The sequence below is a fragment of the Botryllus schlosseri genome, chromosome 3, assembly GCF_051294905.1.
Source record: "Botryllus schlosseri isolate E-star chromosome 3, Bs_hap1, whole genome shotgun sequence".
In the NCBI taxonomy this organism is placed as follows: domain Eukaryota; kingdom Metazoa; phylum Chordata; class Ascidiacea; order Stolidobranchia; family Styelidae; genus Botryllus; species Botryllus schlosseri.
The window spans coordinates 3470723-3492050 of NC_137238.1; the positions used below are offsets into that span (position 1 = coordinate 3470723).

The 21328-nt window shown below is 41.5% G+C and overlaps 2 protein-coding genes across 4 annotated transcripts; both read left to right on the forward strand.

Annotated features, from left to right (window-relative positions):
- The first annotated feature begins 1940 nt into the window (after positions 1–1940).
- Positions 1941–8959, forward strand: LOC145435590 (uncharacterized). Its single transcript, XM_080312874.1, has 2 exons — positions 1941–4123; positions 5719–8959. The coding sequence occupies exon 2, from the start codon at positions 6607–6609 to the stop codon at positions 8623–8625; it is 2019 nt and encodes a 672-aa protein (XP_080169000.1). The 5' UTR covers positions 1941–4123; positions 5719–6606; the 3' UTR covers positions 8626–8959.
- Positions 8960–9254: 295 nt separating this feature from the next.
- Positions 9255–16405, forward strand: LOC145435589 (uncharacterized). Of its 3 annotated transcripts, XM_080312872.1 has the most exons (3): positions 11893–12021; positions 13309–14798; positions 16086–16405. In XM_080312872.1, exons 2-3 carry the CDS (start codon positions 13620–13622, stop codon positions 16170–16172), a joined length of 1266 nt encoding a protein of 421 aa, XP_080168998.1. In that variant the 5' UTR covers positions 11893–12021; positions 13309–13619; the 3' UTR covers positions 16173–16405. The 3 variants fall into 3 exon arrangements, with proteins under 3 accessions (XP_080168999.1, XP_080168998.1, XP_080168997.1); XM_080312873.1 differs by lacking the exon at positions 16086–16405 and having other exon boundaries at positions 9255–12021; positions 13309–13502; XM_080312871.1 differs by having other exon boundaries at positions 13309–16405.
- The last annotated feature ends 4923 nt before the right edge of the window (positions 16406–21328 follow it).

Here is a 21328-nt window from a genome sequence, read left to right on the forward strand (position 1 = left end):
GCCTGTTTGTTTCGTATTTCGGCTGAATGAAAATAAAGACTCTTTCTCTCCCGAGCATCTCGATACGTAGCCGCAGTGAAAATTTCATGGTAATGGGGATAGCCGCCCGCAAGGTAGCGCTGTTCACCTGTCAACCTGCTTAATCTGTTTTAAAGCGTCCTCGCGAGGAAGCGCGTAAACAAACACAGTCGAAAGATCAAATCGTATGCTACTAAAGGCTACATGTCGGGCATCACTTAGCCGTGCTATGGGTAGAGGTTTCGAATCAAGATAACGCGCACGATATGCATGTTCGTTTCGATATCCTGTCTGTTTTATTGCATCACATTGTACATTGCTAAAGAACTGAACGCACGAAACAGAGTCGTATAACTACACAAATTTTAGCTTTTCCAAATTAGATAAGAATTAGAATTATAGCTACTCAAGTCTTTCCAAATTAGACTAGAATTCGAATTTCAGCGACACAGTTTTTCCTAGTTAGATAAAAATTAGAATTACCGAGTTAGAAAAAATCTTGTAAATGTAACCAAGTTCCGTTCATATCAAATCATTCTCGTAAGCACGAAATTGGCAAATGCATGTACTGTACACATTTCACAGCAAGATTGGCTGGTTTCTCATTATACAGTTTTCCTGTAGCCCTCTCAAGAAACCAGAAATAAGATTACAATTATAATTAAAGCATAGAAACAATTCCTAAATTGAATTTGAAATCAAATTGCAGCAAATAAACACCTCGCAAATTAGATTAGAATTAGATCACCGCCATTTCGCACTAATAAGACAGCTACTATTATCTAGTTGTCCAAGTCTGCCGTGAAAAGAGCATAATGCAACACCTTTAGTCGACCTAGTCAATCGTGAATGGCTGGTTTACAGTCATTCCAAAGCGGAGTAATATATACGATTGAATATTACGGTGCTTTTCACCCTGCGGGACGATACGCACTTGTGCGGATGGAAAAAATCGCATTGCGGATGAGTGGGGATGAAAATCGTACATAATTGTTGCTTTTACTGATGTGGAACAGTTCAAATAAACTTATTAGGAAATTCAAGTGCAGTGGCTCCCTAACTTTCGTCGTTCTGACGCAATCGTAAAAACTTGTTTGACTTACGACACACCACTAATCGCAGCTTTTATAATAACTTTGCTCACCAGCCGTGGTGAAATAATATTTGTGCGTAATCATAAAAAGTCAGGTTCTCTGAACAGTCATCACATTTTCGTAATAACGGTTCGATTAGCACGGGACACGAAGATAGTAGTAAATTATATCATTACAGACTCACATTTGCAAGATACTGTAACGCAAATGATTCCCTGTTTCTTAAAGTGAGTCACGAAGGATATAATTTTGGGTCGCCATTGCACCGGAACGATCTGTTAATATGTATGGGATATTTATGTAATATCTTGCAAAAAATTCTTCGCGCCTGGCGCGATATTGCGTGGATAATGTGGGCGTATACGAAGTCACTGTGCTGCGTGCTATAGCCAATAAGTGAGACACACAGAAAATATGGCTTGGTAATGAAAATGTGCCAACCTTTGTAATACACAACTTGTTTTGAATTTATTAATATTTGTCCGATTGGCTTACACTGGAGAACGCCGTCGAAGACTGTCGTGATCAGGGATTTCTGGTCGTGATGCTTTAGTGTAGGGGTGTGCAGCGGACGGGTACGGTCCTGTACGAGACACATTCCTTTCGGGCCAAACCCTGCAGCATTGGGAAGAAGCTTGGACCAATATACCGCTGCGAAGGTGCGGTGCCAAAACATTGGCGGCGACAAAACCTTGGCTAAAAATGACCGTCGTCGCTTGTTGGCCAAAACTTTCGATATTGATATGTTCGGTCTTCGAAATCGTCCGCAGTCGGCACCGAATAGTCCCGTGTTTGCAATCTGAGTAGACAGTGGTAGAAATGCAGGGAAAATTAATTCACCCCGGCTAAAAATCGCGTGCTGGGCGTTCTTTTTGTTTAACGAACTTCGGTTGGTATGTGCGGATGTAATTGTTTTTGCAAAAAACGTGCGGATGAGGCTCAAAAAGGTCGAAAAACACTGGAATAGTATATTCATATTGAAGCGAGCCAGAATATTTTCGGCTGACACTCGTTAGGTGTATCAACAATCGCATCATTAAATATGGCGTCATCAGCATAAAATTTGTGATACGGTAGTTCATATACAATGTTCTTTCCAGTTGATTCTCTGGTAGTTCCTGAGATTACCTCTGACGAGTGCCAGCCAAAAATATCCTGGTTCATTTCAATAAGAATATACTATTTAATTGTGCATTGTATGGATACTGAACCCCCGAGAAGCGCTTCAGGAGCCGAAGAATTCATCGCGGTTTTACATAAGAATTTGTTATTCCTCCGAGACAGCGTCGCGCCGAGCTGTGGTATTGTAATTGAAGAGCTCCTCGGATGAACAAAACTTCAGCATACAATTGGATATCACATTGAAATAAACCAGCACTGGTAATGCTACGCCAGATTATCTGCTGATTGCGAACGCCGTTTGCGTTATCTCGCAAGCGCGCCTTCTTTATCGTCATGACAAGTATTAACCTGATTATCGATCAAAGAACAGTCGTTAAACCAAGATGACACGAAGCAGACAGGAGATGAAACCAAACATTGCAATCCGCAAGGGATTTCCGTCGCAATGAAGAATGTAAACTACCATCCGCTTTCGATAACTATAGTCAAACGTAGTGTTGGTGATGGGAGATTTTCTTTCGCTGTGAAGCAGACTTGCACAAGCTATCAATCTAGTTCATTGACGGCCAACTAACCATCGGCTTTTGAGTATTTCTAGTTCTAGTTCTTCTTGCGCATTTTCAGAATCCAGTAGTTTGCACAAGATGATGTTTAACTACGAGGCCGACAGGCCGACATACTCTGTTCGCTAATTTGAACGGATAGGTAATAAGGAAATTAGGGCGTAATTGAACCCGAAATCGATCGTACATTATATGGTTATCAGAAGATTGCAGAATAATTATGGAAAATGCATGCTGATCGATCTAAAGATGCGTTATTATCGAGCTGTGAGAACGTCGTTAATTAATGTAGCATCCAGGACACAAGTATACGATTCCAATCGCAGAGACGCGAGGCTTGTGTCGCAAGCAGACGCAGATGCAGCCGAGAGACAGGGCAGGGCACATAATTATGTATTGAGTTTACGTCATTCTGGGATGGATGAGAAGCGTGAAAGTGTAGTAAATTCAAAATTACGCCTCTGGTGCGCCGCGCTACGCTCATTATGTTTATTACGACTTACTATGGGCAGTTGAGCAATCTGAGCATATTCTAGCTCCTCTGCGACGTTTTCGTTCATATGTAGCAACATAATGCTGGGTGATGTTTAGAACTATCACAATTTAACAACCGCGGGTGCAAGGTACAGGTACAGGTAAATGTTATTTCGCGAATACACAGTATCATTAATCTTCTGCAACGTCCTCTCGATATTTGTCGTCTTGCGTGACTTGTATCTGGACTCTGAAGTCGTGCGTTGCCATTGGTCATCACTTACATCGGTTTACTGAAATTCCTAGCGTTACAGCAGCAGCACAGGAATGACTGAAGATTAAAATATATCAGCATAGTGTCCTACTGTAGTACGCTATATAATATCAGTCTCTACTCACGGGTTAGGGCTTCCGACACGACAAAAAGGGTTCAAGATGAATAATTGAATATATACGCATCTCTGTTAAAGAACTAGTTCGTAATTGATCGCCATATTAATCGTATAGTCCTTGTGAATGTGCAATTGTGCATTGTGCATTGTAGTACAATACACGATTGTTCGTATGCAACAATCTTTCCAATTCTGTACTAGTTGCTTAACGATTAACCCTGGCGATTGTCAGCCGAAAGTACTCGTATTTTTATCAAAATGAATATAATGTTCAATTGTATATTGTGCATAGCGCAAGTTCAACTTGCAAGAAAATAACTATGCGTCTTTTCAGAATTTTAGACCGTATGTAGCGTACGTCTGCGTTCACAACGCTGAACTGCAGTAAATCTACTGTCAGCTCTCGTATGCTATAACGGTGAAGACTGTAATAGCTTTCAGCGACTAAAGCATTTAACGGGTGAGCGACATGGTGTGGAAACTATTTATTACTAGCACTCCTATAAATTATAAATGAGTGCGTTTGAAGGGGTTGCGGAGATGTGACGAAATGATTATATTATTACTGCCGGTATATGCCTAAAGTCTACGCTTGATCAATGCTCTCTGGCGATACTTGACAATTACTACGCTTTGGTCATACTCATACTGATTTGCGTGGGTTGTATACTGAGTGTAATCAAGTTCAATCAGCGGCATGTGAAGCAAATCACCAGGATTTCACCCTTTCCATGTCTGGAGGAGTGGGTGTCGAGCATCGAGTCGCTTTTCTACCAACATCCATCGATTATAAATTGAACTTTGCGAGAAGCCAAACAGTTAATGAGAGAAATATCATTGAATTAGCCGTCTAGCAGAGTGTTTCTCAACCGGGGGTCCGCGAAACCTCCAAATTTGCAAAATGGTTAACAACCGTATCCATATTTTTTAATTAGAGAGATCACATGGCAGTTTCGCTTCATGCCTGCTTAAACTTCGGGACTCACATTAACAGAATGCTGGCCGTCTGAGAAGAAATGTTCTACTGAGCAAACTTTTTCAGCAAACTTTTTCAGGATGAGCTGCTAGATAGAAATGACGAGACGTTTAATGTTCTGTTTTTCTCATTTTTTGCCATATATATCTTACCCAAAGGTGTTGTCTGAAGACATACGCGTAATTATTACATTCTCCAACACCTTTCTTTATGAAAATAGATTTTCCGCACTTGATCACTAGCCTATACATCTAATATTTGCATGATGGTTGCACGATAATTGAGCTAAATTTGAGCCAAAACTTCGGGTTCCGTGACGGTCCAAAGGGGTTCGTGGGGACAAAAAGGTTGAGAACCATTGATCTAGTCATTTCACCCCCTGTCTCTCAAAATCGCTTGAGTAAGGGTCAGTATCGTTCATTTAGGAAACACTGATCAAACTATTGATGCAGTTGTGCGTAAAGCGCATATTACCCTGATCAGCGTATAAGCAGACTTGGACAACTAGATAATTATAGCTGTCCAATAATACTAATTAGAGCGAACTACCGGTCATCAAATTCTAATCTAATTTCAGAAATGTTTGTTGGCTCTAATTTCAATTCTGATCAAATTTGTGAAATGTTTCTATGGTCTAATCATAATTATAATTCAATTCCTGGTTTTCCTGAAACGCTAGATGAGAACTGCCTAGTGTGGGCCGAGCCAAGCTTGCTGTACACTGTACGTACAGCGTATAGACATTTGTCACTCTCATGCTTCGCGAATTCAGTTATTCTAATTCTAATCCAATTAAAAAAAATGTGCAGCTTTAATTCTATTTCTAATCTGATTTGGTAAAGCTGAAAACTTTTTAATTGCGACCAAGTGGTGTCGTAGAAAAGCCTATAAAAGCGGGCCGTGCTACAAGTCGGCAGTTACGGAATGATAATTAAGAATGTCGCTCTGGTGATAATCACCGTTTTAGTCGAAAAACATCATGGATATTACAAACAACAGCAACCCGTCCCTTATGTATTCAGCTTTGGCGACATGTTTCAATGTTAAACTGCTTGGTATAACTGTGGCGAATTCTACAGGTACAGTAGCGAAACACGCACTATAGCACAACACTAGATGGACGATTTCGGCGTCAAAGAGATTGCAATCAACGTGGTCGTAATCATGGGACTGCTGGTGCTGATATACGTCGCTTTCAATGTGCTGGAATGAACCAATCGAACTACACACCTTAAAGCTTGATATCCAAACGCATCATCTTTACCACTCGCAGTATTTTTGTGTCGACGCGTGTAATAACAATTTCCATGTACCGCTTTCAAGAAAAAGCTACAATGACAAGTTTCGTGGTGTGCCACCTGATAGTCTGCGCACTTGCGGGGTGAATTATACGCAAATATATATATATTTTCTGAACCGCCGGTGGCGCTATGGTTTAACGTTGTAGAATATGTGAGTCGAATAGGTAAATGTGAGGTTGCGCTGTATTCTAACGCTACGTTCATGCTTTGAGTCTCTGTCACGGGTCTAGAGTGCTGAGGGTGCATAAAACAAGGCATCTGAACGGTTCCAGATTAACAACAGCGTGATATCTACTCACAGGTACAATGGGGCCTGTCTGACACATAGGCTTACACGGCTATATCCAACTACAGGAGTGAAATATCACTCTTGCTGAAGAACAGTTGTATCATCTCATCTGGCGACAATTTTGGTTGCTTGAGTATTGTGAGACGCGACAATGAGCGTTGCATATACTATAATAGATATAAATATATTATTATATAGTAATACACTGTCAGTTGACTTGGCAGTTGGCATACAACTGATACAATCTTGTTTCCTTCGATTACCCGATTTGTGACGCTGACGAGAATCTATATCATCACCTAGCGGTAGTCGAAAAACGTACGTAGTGTATGTTAAGTAATATTATTATGTTTCCTTATTCGCAGTAACACTGGTAAATGACAGGGTATGACAGGGTATGGCAGGGAGCAATAGTGTATAAACTCCATAGTCTTGGTATTCGCGGTAGTTCGTTACGTTGGTTGAACTCCTTCCTTAAACATCGGTCATTTCAAGTTAGAATTTTAGATCAGCTGTCTGATACTTTCCATACGACAAATGGCACACCACAAGGAAGTATTTTAAGCCCAGTTTTGTTTGCAATCATGATGAATGACTTACCCGTAGAAGCCACTTGTCATATCAACCTATACGCAGACGATATATGTATTTACGATTCAAACTTGAATGCGTTGGACCTCCAGCAAAATATACAGCACTCCTTGAAGAAGGTTGCTAATTGGTGTAAAAAGTGGGGATTGAAAATAAACTTGAGCAAATCGGCTGCCATGCTATTCACGAGAAGGCGCAAGCCCGCAAATTTTGAGCTATCTCTCGATGGGTCGCGGATCCCGTTCGAAAGAGAATTCCGGTATCTGGGCATCACGTTTGATTCTAGACTTACCTACCGGCAACACTCCCGTCAAGTAGCTGAAAAATGTAGTAAGCGCCTGAATATCCTACGGTGTCTGCGAGGCACATCCTGGGGTGCGTCTACGTCATGCATGATATTACTTTATAGGGCCATTATTCGCTCCATAATGGAATATGGACTCGAGGCATATTTTATAGCACCGAAGTATGTCAGTCAAACCATACAGAAGATACAAAACTCTGCTCTAAGGCTCTGTAGTGGGGCAATGATTAGCACCCCAACGATCGCGCTACAGACTTTTTGTAACGAATTACCGATACATCTTCGGCACCTGCAAGCATGCGCCGCATACCGGTGCACAATATTGTGCCAACCTAGACACCATTGCTTATCGGTAACACAACACTCCTGGCACGAAATTTTTCCAGACTCGGAAAATTTCAAGACATTCAATATGATATCTAATATAGACCCGCTCAGAAACATAAAACTCACCCGAATTGAACCCGCTTCTGTACCCCCATGGATTCCTTTGGAAATTTCAGTAGACCTAAGTCTTGGCTCGAAGACCTTGAACATCGAACACCCCGATGCAATCAGAATTGAGTGCGAGGAGTATATGTCTACCCACTACAATCATCATTTGGCTATATATACTGACGGTTCAAAAACTGACCAGGGATGCGGTGCCAGCTACTACATCCCAACACTTGGTGTCTCTTTCAATCTTTCCTTGAGTAGTTTAAAAAGTGTGTACTCTGCGGAGCTTATCGCCATCAAGGAAAGCCTGTTGTGGGCATGCAGTAACTGTCCATCAAACTCAGATATTGCTATTTTTACAGACAGTCAAAGTGCGACCAAAGCCATCGAACAAAGACTCAACGAAGGCAACATGGTTATCGATGACATCATTCAGTGTATTTCTCGTCTCTCGTCAAGCGGCAGCCGCACAACAATTATATGGATCCCGGCTCACAAAGGAATAGTAAACAACGAAGTGGCGGATAGGCTTGCTAAAGCTGCAGCGAACATTGTTAACAATGGAATGGAAGTGATTTCGCTGACGCTTAGCGAATGCAAATCCATGATATCAGACTTCTGTCGCACAAAATGGAAAAAGGAGATACGGGATCGGGAAACGAGCTCCAGATATGTTCGCCTGGTGAATTCGGTCGGTGCAACCTCCCAGCTACACGAACTGACTCAGCGTGAAAACTCTATCCTTATTCGGCTTCAAACAGGTCACTGTCGACTAAATGCACACCTGCACCGAATTGGCCAGCATGACAGTGGTCTCTGTGAACGATGCCACGTGCCCGAAACGTTAGAACACTTCATATTTACATGCACGCGTTACCGAGCACAAAGAGGTTACCTACTCGGTAGGTGTAATCTACAACAACTTCCAACGGACCTTCACGTACTACTGAACAATCCTATAATGGTACATCCATTAATAGATTATGTGATTTTGACCGGAAGGGGATATAACCCCCAAGCAACCCTCCCATTCAGGCCTGGCGCACAAAGCCCTAGTTGCTGAGCGCCATGATACCCCATACCTACCCACCCACCCACTGGTAAATACACACATAATCCGGGGAGCAGCCTGCCTGCAGAGGAAAATGGCGAGATTGGAGTGAATTTTTAATATTCCCGTAGTACAGTCAAGTTTTTATTCCTATGCAATATATGAAGAGGTCAGATTAAGGAATTGCGGTAGATCATCGCTCTTCAACCGGGTGTATCGTACACCCTGGCGTGTGCCAAAATACTAAAAAGGGTTTAACACTCAGATGGGGTGTACCAGATCCGAATTAAAATAGACCGATGACTATAGCCATCAAATACACAGGCAAGTTTATGCTTCAAAACATGTTCACCGGGTGTGTAATATCGTGCAATATGTTCATGTTCATATAGGCCAGGGCCGGCCAACCCGTGGCCCGCGGGCCACATGTGGCCCGCGAGAAGGTTTTGAGTGGCCCGCGAGGTCATTTCCGAAATTTCTAATATCATCAAAAATGGATTGCACAGATTGTGAACTTGCAAGGCCAACCGGAAATTTGATTAGTCTGGCCGCAACACTTGAGATGTGATGACTAAAATATCGGTTCCGACGCATTGACAGTTCCATTAGCCATTCACATATTGGTATATCTTCAGAATAACGCGAAACAATAACTTCATATTGTTAATTTATTCGCTAAAAGCTTTTCGACTAACTCTCATCAGTAGCGAACGTTAGTGATGGGGTGAATCAAATTCGAAATGTAAGAACTATTTTGTCTGTATGACGTAATAATAACAAAAACAAACAACTAGTAGACGGGCTAGATACGGTAGTAACGGTACAAAACAAACGTTACGAGTACATATTCGGTTATAAATAACCGAAAACACAACACATAACATTAATGAAATATTCCAAGAGTGTAGAGGCGTTCCTTCTGGCGACAGAGAATCGGCTTTCGTAGCTTTATGATCGTAGATTCCAGGACCTTTAAATGAAAAAGAGAACGGCCACGAGCAAGTATAGAAAATTGACTGTCGTTGTAATGATCAGCACAATCTGGATGGGATAAGAGATGCTGTCCAATAGCCGAATTACAAGCAGTAACTTGATCATAATCACGCAGTGTGTCAACAGACTGCGATGAAGGAGTTGGAGAAACATTATTTATTCTAATTTGCCGTGGGACATGCTGGCGAATTCTTTGCTGCAAGCGCTGAGACGTGCGACCTACATACCGACTGTCACATCGGCACGTGTATTCATATATTATATTGCTTTGATTTGTCGCAGGTAGCACATCCTTTTGTGTTGCAGGCATCAGAGATTTCGTCGTGAAGATTATCTGAGGTTCTACTTGTGAAAAACAATGGCTCACTGACGATTTAATTTGTTTTTCAAACCTGTTGGACACTTTCCCAATCCAAGGAAGATGCAAATAAACAGGACATTTTCTAGGTCCGAACGGTTTAACGGTCCTGTTTATTTGCATCTTCCTTGGATTGGGAAAGTGTCCAACAGGTTTGAAAAACAAATTAAATCGTCAGTGAGCCATTGTTTTTCACAAGTAGAACCTCAGATAATCTTCACGACGAAATCTCTGATGCCTGCAACACAAAAGGATGTGCTACCTGCGACAAATCAAAGCAATATAATATATGAATACACGTGCCGATGTGACAGTCGGTATGTAGGTCGCACGTCTCAGCGCTTGCAGCAAAGAATTCGCCAGCATGTCCCACGGCAAATTAGAATAAATAATGTTTCTCCAACTCCTTCATCGCAGTCTGTTGACACACTGCGTGATTATGATCAAGTTACTGCTTGTAATTCGGCTATTGGACAGCATCTCTTATCCCATCCAGATTGTGCTGATCATTACAACGACAGTCAATTTTCTATACTTGCTCGTGGCCGTTCTCTTTTTCATTTAAAGGTCCTGGAATCTACGATCATAAAGCTACGAAAGCCGATTCTCTGTCGCCAGAAGGAACGCCTCTACACTCTTGGAATATTTCATTAATGTTATGTGTTGTGTTTTCGGTTATTTATAACCGAATATGTACTCGTAACGTTTGTTTTGTACCGTTACTACCGTATCTAGCCCGTCTACTAGTTGTTTGTTTTTGTTATTATTACGTCATACAGACAAAATAGTTCTTACATTTCGAATTTGATTCACCCCATCACTAACGTTCGCTACTGATGAGAGTTAGTCGAAAAGCTTTTAGCGAATAAATTAACAATATGAAGTTATTGTTTCGCGTTATTCTGAAGTTCTGTACCACAAATCACTTGTTCAAATACTTTCGCAAAAGGTACAGTGACCAACAATTGGAGATCCTTAATAAGTTGGTCAGAACTCGGGGGAAAATTCGAAATCTGCGGTATCATGTAGCCTTTCTTAAGGCTTGTATAAAGAAAAGAGTTGTACCAAAGTTTCTGAAGACGAGGATAGAGAAATCGCGTGCTCGCATCAACTCCAGGATTGAGAGTGCATTTTTACATGATGAGATCGAGAACAGCATAAAAGAGATGAGTACCGTAACGCAACGTTGTGCCAAGCTTAAGCAGCAGGCAGTGCAGTTTTTATCTTATTTTGACCTGATACGGTTTTGTCGTTATATGGCCAAAATTGATGCACGTAAAGAGGATGAGAAGGTACGGCAGAATGAGCGTAACATCAGCTTGCTTCTCAAGACACGATACGGTACCAAGGCAGTTGCTGGTAGTAAGGTTATTACCAACTTATCGGACTATGAGCTGAGTGGCACAGAAGAGTTGGTACTATCTCTTGGTCTTGATTTTTCTGTGCCACCGACAGAAATCAAGCGTGAGGAAGTCTTTGCTGAATTTGAGGTATTACTTGGACAATTGTCACATCATCACCAGAAATTTGATGATGAAAGCAGAGCAAAGGAACACAGTGAGAAAATTGTGGCCCTTAAAGCCAAACTAAGTAGCTTAGCGCATGGTTTTTGTGGAACTCCAATCGACAGAAGTGATTTCACGATGACGTCCGATTGCTACAGGAGCATCAGATCCCTGAAATCCAATAAGTCAATTCACATAACCAAACCTGATAAAGGATCTGGTGTAGTCATTTTGAATAAGTGTGACTACATTTCTAAAATGGATTTAATTCTCGGCGACAAGTCTAAATTTGAAATCCTTGGCCCTGCGTGTGACAATGACAACACCTCCAAGATAGAAGCTCGTATTCAGCGTCTACTATTGACCCTCAAGAAGGCGGGAAAAATCTCTTCTGCTGAATACGACGATATCAGACCCACTGGCTCCATTCGACCACGTATGTATGGTCTTCCGAAGACCCATAAATCGAATGTACCCTTACGTCCGATACTATCGATGGTTGGATCAGCGTATCACAAAGTCGCGAAGTGGATTGCGAGATATCTTGAGCCGGTGAGTTTGCTCTATGGTGGTAACTGCATTCGTGACTCGTTCACATTTGCTGATACCATTCGTAATGTTGATCTCGATGAGTCCGAAATCTCTATGTGTTCGTTTGATATATCTAGTTTATTCACGAACGTGCCAGTTCAAGAGACTATAGAGATTTGTGCCAATGAACTCTATGGTGGTGTCCTTCCATCTCCTCCATTCTCAAGGTCTTCTTTTGTTAAATTAATGCGATTGATCACTTGTGATGTCGAATTTAGTTTCAATAACACCATATATACACAAATCGACGGTGTTGCAATGGGATCGCCGCTTGGTCCCATTCTGGCTAACATTTTTGTGGGGTATTACGAAAAACGGTTATTCGAAGATATTGATCGACCATTAATGTATCAAAGATATGTTGATGACACCTTCGCCATATTTGAAAATGAATCCCAGTGTGATTTGTTTCTGAGCAAATTGAATGGTCTTCACCCATCACTGAAATTCACCATGGAAAAAGAGGTTAATAATTCATTAGCATTCCTTGATGTTTTAGTGGAAAAGACGGGTGCTAATTTTGTTACATCAGTTTACCGTAAGCCTACATTCAGTGGGCAATACATTTCGTGGGATTCTTTCTGTCCAGTAAAACGTAAAGTAAATTTGATAAGAACTCTGGTACACAGGGCTCTGATGATATGTAGTAAAGTCAAACTTGATTCTGAATTGGAGAACATTCGGTCAATCTTTCAGTCAAATGGTTATCCTGATCATATCATTAAAATGACCATAGATCGTAAACTCAAAGATTTCAGAAAAGTTAAACCGTTCGGACCTAGAAAATGTCCTGTTTATTTGCATCTTCCTTGGATTGGGAAAGTGTCCAACAGGTTTGAAAAACAAATTAAATCGTCAGTGAGCCATTGTTTTTCACAAGTAGAACCTCAGATAATCTTCACGACGAAATCTCTGATGCCTGCAACACAAAAGGATGTGCTACCTGCGACAAATCAAAGCAATATAATATATGAATACACGTGCCGATGTGACAGTCGGTATGTAGGTCGCACGTCTCAGCGCTTGCAGCAAAGAATTCGCCAGCATGTCCCACGGCAAATTAGAATAAATAATGTTTCTCCAACTCCTTCATCGCAGTCTGTTGACACACTGCGTGATTATGATCAAGTTACTGCTTGTAATTCGGCTATTGGACAGCATCTCTTATCCCATCCAGATTGTGCTGATCATTACAACGACAGTCAATTTTCTATACTTGCTCGTGGCCGTTCTCTTTTTCATTTAAAGGTCCTGGAATCTACGATCATAAAGCTACGAAAGCCGATTCTCTGTCGCCAGAAGGAACGCCTCTACACTCTTGGAATATTTCATTAATGTTATGTGTTGTGTTTTCGGTTATTTATAACCGAATATGTACTCGTAACGTTTGTTTTGTACCGTTACTACCGTATCTAGCCCGTCTACTAGTTGTTTGTTTTTGTTATTATTACGTCATACAGACAAAATAGTTCTTACATTTCGAATTTGATTCACCCCATCACTAACGTTCGCTACTGTTGAGAGTTAGTCGAAAAGCTTTTAGCGAATAAATTAACAATATGAAGTTATTGTTTCGCGTTATTCTGAAGTTCTGTACCACAAATCACTTGTTCAAATACTTTCGCAAAAGGTACAGTGACCAACAATTGGAGATCCTTAATAAGTTGGTCAGAACTCGGGGGAAAATTCGAAATCTGCGGTATCATGTAGCCTTTCTTAAGGCTTGTATAAAGAAAAGAGTTGTACCAAAGTTTCTGAAGACGAGGATAGAGAAATCGCGTGCTCGCATCAACTCCAGGATTGAGAGTGCATTTTTACATGATGAGATCGAGAACAGCATAAAAGAGATGAGTACCGTAACGCAACGTTGTGCCAAGCTTAAGCAGCAGGCAGTGCAGTTTTTATCTTATTTTGACCTGATACGGTTTTGTCGTTATATGGCCAAAATTGATGCACGTAAAGAGGATGAGAAGGTACGGCAGAATGAGCGTAACATCAGCTTGCTTCTCAAGACACGATACGGTACCAAGGCAGTTGCTGGTAGTAAGGTTATTACCAACTTATCGGACTATGAGCTGAGTGGCACAGAAGAGTTGGTACTATCTCTTGGTCTTGATTTTTCTGTGCCACCGACAGAAATCAAGCGTGAGGAAGTCTTTGCTGAATTTGAGGTATTACTTGGACAATTGTCACATCATCACCAGAAATTTGATGATGAAAGCAGAGCAAAGGAACACAGTGAGAAAATTGTGGCCCTTAAAGCCAAACTAAGTAGCTTAGCGCATGGTTTTTGTGGAACTCCAATCGACAGAAGTGATTTCACGATGACGTCCGATTGCTACAGGAGCATCAGATCCCTGAAATCCAATAAGTCAATTCACATAACCAAACCTGATAAAGGATCTGGTGTAGTCATTTTGAATAAGTGTGACTACATTTCTAAAATGGATTTAATTCTCGGCGACAAGTCTAAATTTGAAATCCTTGGCCCTGCGTGTGACAATGACAACACCTCCAAGATAGAAGCTCGTATTCAGCGTCTACTATTGACCCTCAAGAAGGCGGGAAAAATCTCTTCTGCTGAATACGACGATATCAGACCCACTGGCTCCATTCGACCACGTATGTATGGTCTTCCGAAGACCCATAAATCGAATGTACCCTTACGTCCGATACTATCGATGGTTGGATCAGCGTATCACAAAGTCGCGAAGTGGATTGCGAGATATCTTGAGCCGGTGAGTTTGCTCTATGGTGGTAACTGCATTCGTGACTCGTTCACATTTGCTGATACCATTCGTAATGTTGATCTCGATGAGTCCGAAATCTCTATGTGTTCGTTTGATATATCTAGTTTATTCACGAACGTGCCAGTTCAAGAGACTATAGAGATTTGTGCCAATGAACTCTATGGTGGTGTCCTTCCATCTCCTCCATTCTCAAGGTCTTCTTTTGTTAAATTAATGCGATTGATCACTTGTGATGTCGAATTTAGTTTCAATAACACCATATATACACAAATCGACGGTGTTGCAATGGGATCGCCGCTTGGTCCCATTCTGGCTAACATTTTTGTGGGGTATTACGAAAAACGGTTATTCGAAGATATTGATCGACCATTAATGTATCAAAGATATGTTGATGACACCTTCGCCATATTTGAAAATGAATCCCAGTGTGATTTGTTTCTGAGCAAATTGAATGGTCTTCACCCATCACTGAAATTCACCATGGAAAAAGAGGTTAATAATTCATTAGCATTCCTTGATGTTTTAGTGGAAAAGACGGGTGCTAATTTTGTTACATCAGTTTACCGTAAGCCTACATTCAGTGGGCAATACATTTCGTGGGATTCTTTCTGTCCAGTAAAACGTAAAGTAAATTTGATAAGAACTCTGGTACACAGGGCTCTGATGATATGTAGTAAAGTCAAACTTGATTCTGAATTGGAGAACATTCGGTCAATCTTTCAGTCAAATGGTTATCCTGATCATATCATTAAAATGACCATAGATCGTAAACTCAAAGATTTCAGAAAAGTTAAACCGTTCGGACCTAGAAAATGTCCTGTTTATTTGCATCTTCCTTGGATTGGGAAAGTGTCCAACAGGTTTGAAAAACAAATTAAATCGTCAGTGAGCCATTGTTTTTCACAAGTAGAACCTCAGATAATCTTCACGACGAAATCTCTGATGCCTGCAACACAAAAGGATGTGCTACCTGCGACAAATCAAAGCAATATAATATATGAATACACGTGCCGATGTGACAGTCGGTATGTAGGTCGCACGTCTCAGCGCTTGCAGCAAAGAATTCGCCAGCATGTCCCACGGCAAATTAGAATAAATAATGTTTCTCCAACTCCTTCATCGCAGTCTGTTGACACACTGCGTGATTATGATCAAGTTACTGCTTGTAATTCGGCTATTGGACAGCATCTCTTATCCCATCCAGATTGTGCTGATCATTACAACGACAGTCAATTTTCTATACTTGCTCGTGGCCGTTCTCTTTTTCATTTAAAGGTCCTGGAATCTACGATCATAAAGCTACGAAAGCCGATTCTCTGTCGCCAGAAGGAACGCCTCTACACTCTTGGAATATTTCATTAATGTTATGTGTTGTGTTTTCGGTTATTTATAACCGAATATGTACTCGTAACGTTTGTTTTGTACCGTTACTACCGTATCTAGCCCGTCTACTAGTTGTTTGTTTTTGTTATTATTACGTCATACAGACAAAATAGTTCTTACATTTCGAATTTGATTCACCCCATCACTAACGTTCGCTACTGATGAGAGTTAGTCGAAAAGCTTTTAGCGAATAAATTAACAATATGAAGTTATTGTTTCGCGTTATTCTGAAGTTCTGTACCACAAATCACTTGGTATATCTTCGTACACTACAATGAAGCAGAATAATTTGCGGTAGATTTATCAAAGGTAAAAATTTTGGCGCAACATGTTGTCACTCGATTTCTTGTTTTTATTATTGTTGCCCTTTTGTGAAAATGGAAGAACACCTAATGTATCAGATTGAGTCCAACTATATTCGCGATTACGAGACAAAGTGTCGTTCAACATATGCGACATTGCGTTTGCGCTCGCAGTAAGACCGTCGAAAATGAAACCTAGGCACGAAATGATTGACGCATGTTGGTCGCAACTTTCGATATCGATATGTCTAAACGCCGAATAGACCAGTCCTCGCTAAATTAGCCCAGCGATATACAACAGGCCCCGCAATATAGTCAAATGACAATATTATTGACTTATGAACTTCAAAAAATTTTCGCGCTTAGCGCGGCTAGTGGCCCGCGCAATACTTCGTCAATCGAATGTGGACCGTTGGCTTAAAAGGTTGGCCAGCCCTGATATAGGCTGTACTACGGGTTAGAGATATGTACGGGTTATGGAATTAAAATATATTAAAGGATCGTTTAAGGCAGTGGTTCTTAACCTTTTTCACCTCGCGGACCGGTAAAATTTCAAAAAAATGTCTGGCGGACCGGTGAATTTTGAAAATTGAAATGAAGCCAGAATGCCACCGTTTTTTGCAATTATGTGGTGCTAGAGAGTGACATTTAGAGGGTTTTGATCGTGATTGATTATCTTCATGATGGCATCCATGTGATTTTATGATGGTAAGTCTGTAGAGTCGAGGTAAAATTGCCTTATCCAGATGAACGTGCTACTGCCGAGAGTCGTTTACAGTATTTCGCACCGAAGGCCGTGGGTTTAACCGACCTCGCCAACTCGAACCAAGCACCTTGTAGTGCTACCTTGCTCATTGCCCACTGCCACCAGACGCATAGGCTATTCAGGCAACTACGAATACAATGCTTCCGCAAGAAAACACCTTGCAGCAAACTATACCGGCCATCCGCAAATCCGGGCCGCAAAAGCACTTCGCTAGCCCGCCCCCAATGACGTTGATCTTCATCATCATCATTGGTTTATTAGCAATTTTATCAGTTCAATACACCACAAAAAATGCGATACAATGAATAGACAGGAAGATGTCGAAGCGACTTGGATTTGTCAATGGAATCGGACACCCACCTTGGCCTAGGCGTAGTAAAGAGGAGGCATGCACACTGAATGAAAGTAAAGAATACAGTATAGAAAAAGAAAGCGACAAGAAATAGGGCGGCATGTCATGGGAAGCGAGATCGATAGGTCAGTCGTGGTCCGGTAATCTTGAGGATGGACTGTATTTATTTAGTAGTAATTGCTTGTATTTCGACTTGAATGTGGACATGCTCGTCGACTGTCGGATGGCCGGCGGGATACTGTTCCACACATCAGGTCCGGCATATTTGATGGAGCGATGATCTTTTCGGTCGATCATATGATATTTGGACGACGTGGACGCGCGTGTGTTGTACTTGTGCGCTTTTGATTCAGAGGTAAAGAAGTCATTGAAATATTCGGGGCAACGACCGCAGTGAAACTGATACATAAACTTGGCGATTTCTAGTTTCCGCATATCTTCTATGTTTAGGACGCCGAATCTCTTCAGCGGCGACTTATTGGATGGGCAGCCAGGCCCCTTTGGGGCCCTAGCTATGATTCGGAGCACTTTATGCTGTAGTTTCTGCAGTGGCTTGAGTGCAGTTTTACTGGCAGCCCCCCAACAGAGGATGCCATAATGTAACTTCGATTGGATTAAGGATTTAAAGAGTATCAGGAGAACTCATGCTGGCATGAAGCGCCCAAGGCTGTAGAACAGGCCGCACTTCGGTGATAATTTAGTTTCTAGGGACTGAATATGACTCTTCCAGGACATGTTCGAGTCCAGTAAAACTCCGAGATATTTGGCATTATCTGTGTTGGAAACGGGCTGACCAGCGATATTAACGGTTAGGTTATTTTTTGAATTGACTGTCAGCAATTGCGATTTCGAGGCGTTTATGCAAAGGTTGTTCTGGGCCGTCCACTCATGGACTTTGGGCATTTGGTCACCAGTCAGGGCATCCAGCTCTGCCGTCTTGTGCCCCACAGGGCGATAATCCCGACTTCCGGGGCTTCGCCCCCAGACCCTACACCTACAGTTAGGTGGATGTTTTCACCTGTACCTACTTGTGAGCACATTCATTCTACTCAGTGTAAGCAGAGAGTTTATCCAGCTTAATCGCGCCAATAGCGAAAATCATTGATACTTCATGACTGAATCGGTTTTCTCGCTGCCGAATTTTTGGCACACCTTTCGGACTATTCGGAGTCCCATGTTAGCCTAAACTTCATTATGGGTTTCGTGGCATGGTAATGGCTGACGCCGAAATGCCTATTTCTATACACCGTGCGTATTTCTCGGAGAAGGGCACCTAATATAAGCAAGACATTCAGTGATACTAAATCGCGCAAAGGGCGAAAAGAAATTGAAAAATGTTGGAAAAAGTTTCAGAAAAATGCACTATGATTTATATTCATCTGGAAAATAATTTTGCGCTCTTTTCAATCGGCCCCTCTCCAATTGGGTTTGGGTGTATAGCGTGCTCTGTCGTGGGCGCGCGTTCTTCTTGGTCCGCGGCTCGGTATGTCAAAGTAGACAAGTCAACATTGCTCTTTTAATAAAACAACTAAAACATGACGATGCTCGTCCGACGGAGACTAAAAGACGACTGCCTCGCACGGTGACTAAAAGCGACTGCCGAAGACGGTGACTAAAAGCGACTGGGTAGAAAGAGTGCAACACAACAAGACGTAGCAGTAACATAATCAGTCATCAGCGAGGGTAATTATAGGTTAATCATGGAGCGGTACGCTACAGGTGCCCCAGTTACGGTCCTGCATAAAATGAATGAATCGAAAACGGGTGATCGCGCAGACTGCGCTGTTTAGCGGCGAGTCAGCTCGTATCTGCTCTGTACTTCTCGCTCACATGTCGTCAAATGACATATCTTGAACTTTAAGTCAAATTGAACATGTTTCCAGTCCTAGTGTTACCTCATGAAGTTCTGAATTATTTTAAAATTTGATGTTTTATTTATTTTATCAATGGACGAGCCTTCAATATTGCATCTTGAAATTAAGGTATAAAATTGTAATATACCTGGCGGACCGGCCGGAATGTCGTCGCGGACCGGCACCGGTCCGCGGACCGGCGGTTGAGAACCACTGGTTTAAGGAACAGGCGTTTTCGAACAGAGCCCCATCATGTGTGATCGTGAATAGGCTAATACACATGTTCCAAAAACGTAATGTGCGCCTTTAGCCTACTTTGCGATCGGGGCCCACTAACATGTTGACTGAGTAATAATCAGCTGAGGTCTGCTGAGTCGCTAGCAAGCATCCAATAGTATTTCATTAGGGTATCGTTAAACTGTATTTTTCCGCTCCACAGATGAGTATTAAATCGAGGTGGCTATTAGATTTCAATAAAGAATATTAAAATTGTTAAAAAGCAACAATTCAAGTAATAGTTATCGTCAAAACGATATAAGGAGTGTGAAGTCTAAAATTAGGACATCCAAAGTGGGATCATCAAGAGATAACAGTCAGCACTGGAGAAAATGTCCCGAGCCAACAACAAATATCACTATATAGTGAAGCAAACAAAATAGTTCCATTCCATTGGTAGTAAATACGATACCATGTGTATCAGTAAAGAGAACAACACGATTATTTACCAAGTGCTTCACAATAAACTTAATTGGCTCGGTGTTATTGACTTGCTAATATTTGCGAAAGGAAAGATACCGGGTGAGTGATATCGTCTCATGATACCTAGCCTACGCCCGATAGCCTGCGTAGGCCTCCTGTTATATATTACAGAACATATTTGCTGCGACAATATTGGTGCAGTACGAGTACACTGCTTCTCACAACTTCGGATATATCAGAACGCAATGAAGTAGGAACATGTCATTGATTTTCAGGACTGATTTGTTACATCCGTCGATGAACCTGTTGGCCATATTACGCCGTAATTACAGTTATACTGTCAAGGAGCAGTGTTTACCTTTACAAAAGGCAGTTAAACTGCTGCATGTCCTTGCTATAACAGTAAATTTACAGTCATTTTAAACTGTGCACTTTCCCGACAAACGCGTCAAGTCTTTTCAACTTTTAACTGCAAGATCATGCAGGATATCTGGTAGTATACAATAAAGGTTTGTCTATAGATAACTAACTTAGGTAGGATATTTATAGGTTGTCATTTCATTCGTGGCAATGACAATCCTCAATGCACGATTTTCTTTTTTTCCAAGTAGAAACATCAAGTTCAAGGCACAGGCTCCCGGCACCAGTACCAGTTCGTCGTCAGTGACTTTAGTCAGCTTTGTCGTTGTTAATATGACATTACATCGATCATTTTATGCGACGTCAATATTCGTTTTTATGATTCTCCAGCTGCGGACTTTTAGCAGGAGCCACTTTTCGTTTTAGGCATTTGTAAGCCTTTACTTAGTGCCACATGATATTTACGAACCACTGCGCGGGCCACCTAAATACAGGGTTACCATATTTTGGAAATGTGAAGAGAGGACACTTTTTCAAACTTTTCCGACTTACAATTCTGGAGCAAAATCCGGTAAAAATGATAAATTTTCCCCGATTTTGTGGTTGGTTGACTAAAAAATAAGGTCACCACTTAGTCTCGACTCTCCCCAAAACAAGCTTTTTTACCATGCTCTTCCGTTGGTTGACCAAAAAAAAAGGTAAACTTTCCGGCTCAGCTCCCGAAATAGCCACCGGAGCGTTACTTCAGTGCTGATTTACAGTATCTCACTCGAATTTTACCCTATATTTAAACAAAATTCTCA

Coding starts and splice junctions, on each gene's coding strand:
- LOC145435589 (XM_080312871.1), top strand. CDS start 13,620: ATGAAGTTATTGTTTCGCGTTATTCTGAAGTTCTGTACCACAAATCAC.
- LOC145435590 (XM_080312874.1), top strand. CDS start 6,607: ATGACAGGGTATGACAGGGTATGGCAGGGAGCAATAGTGTATAAACTC.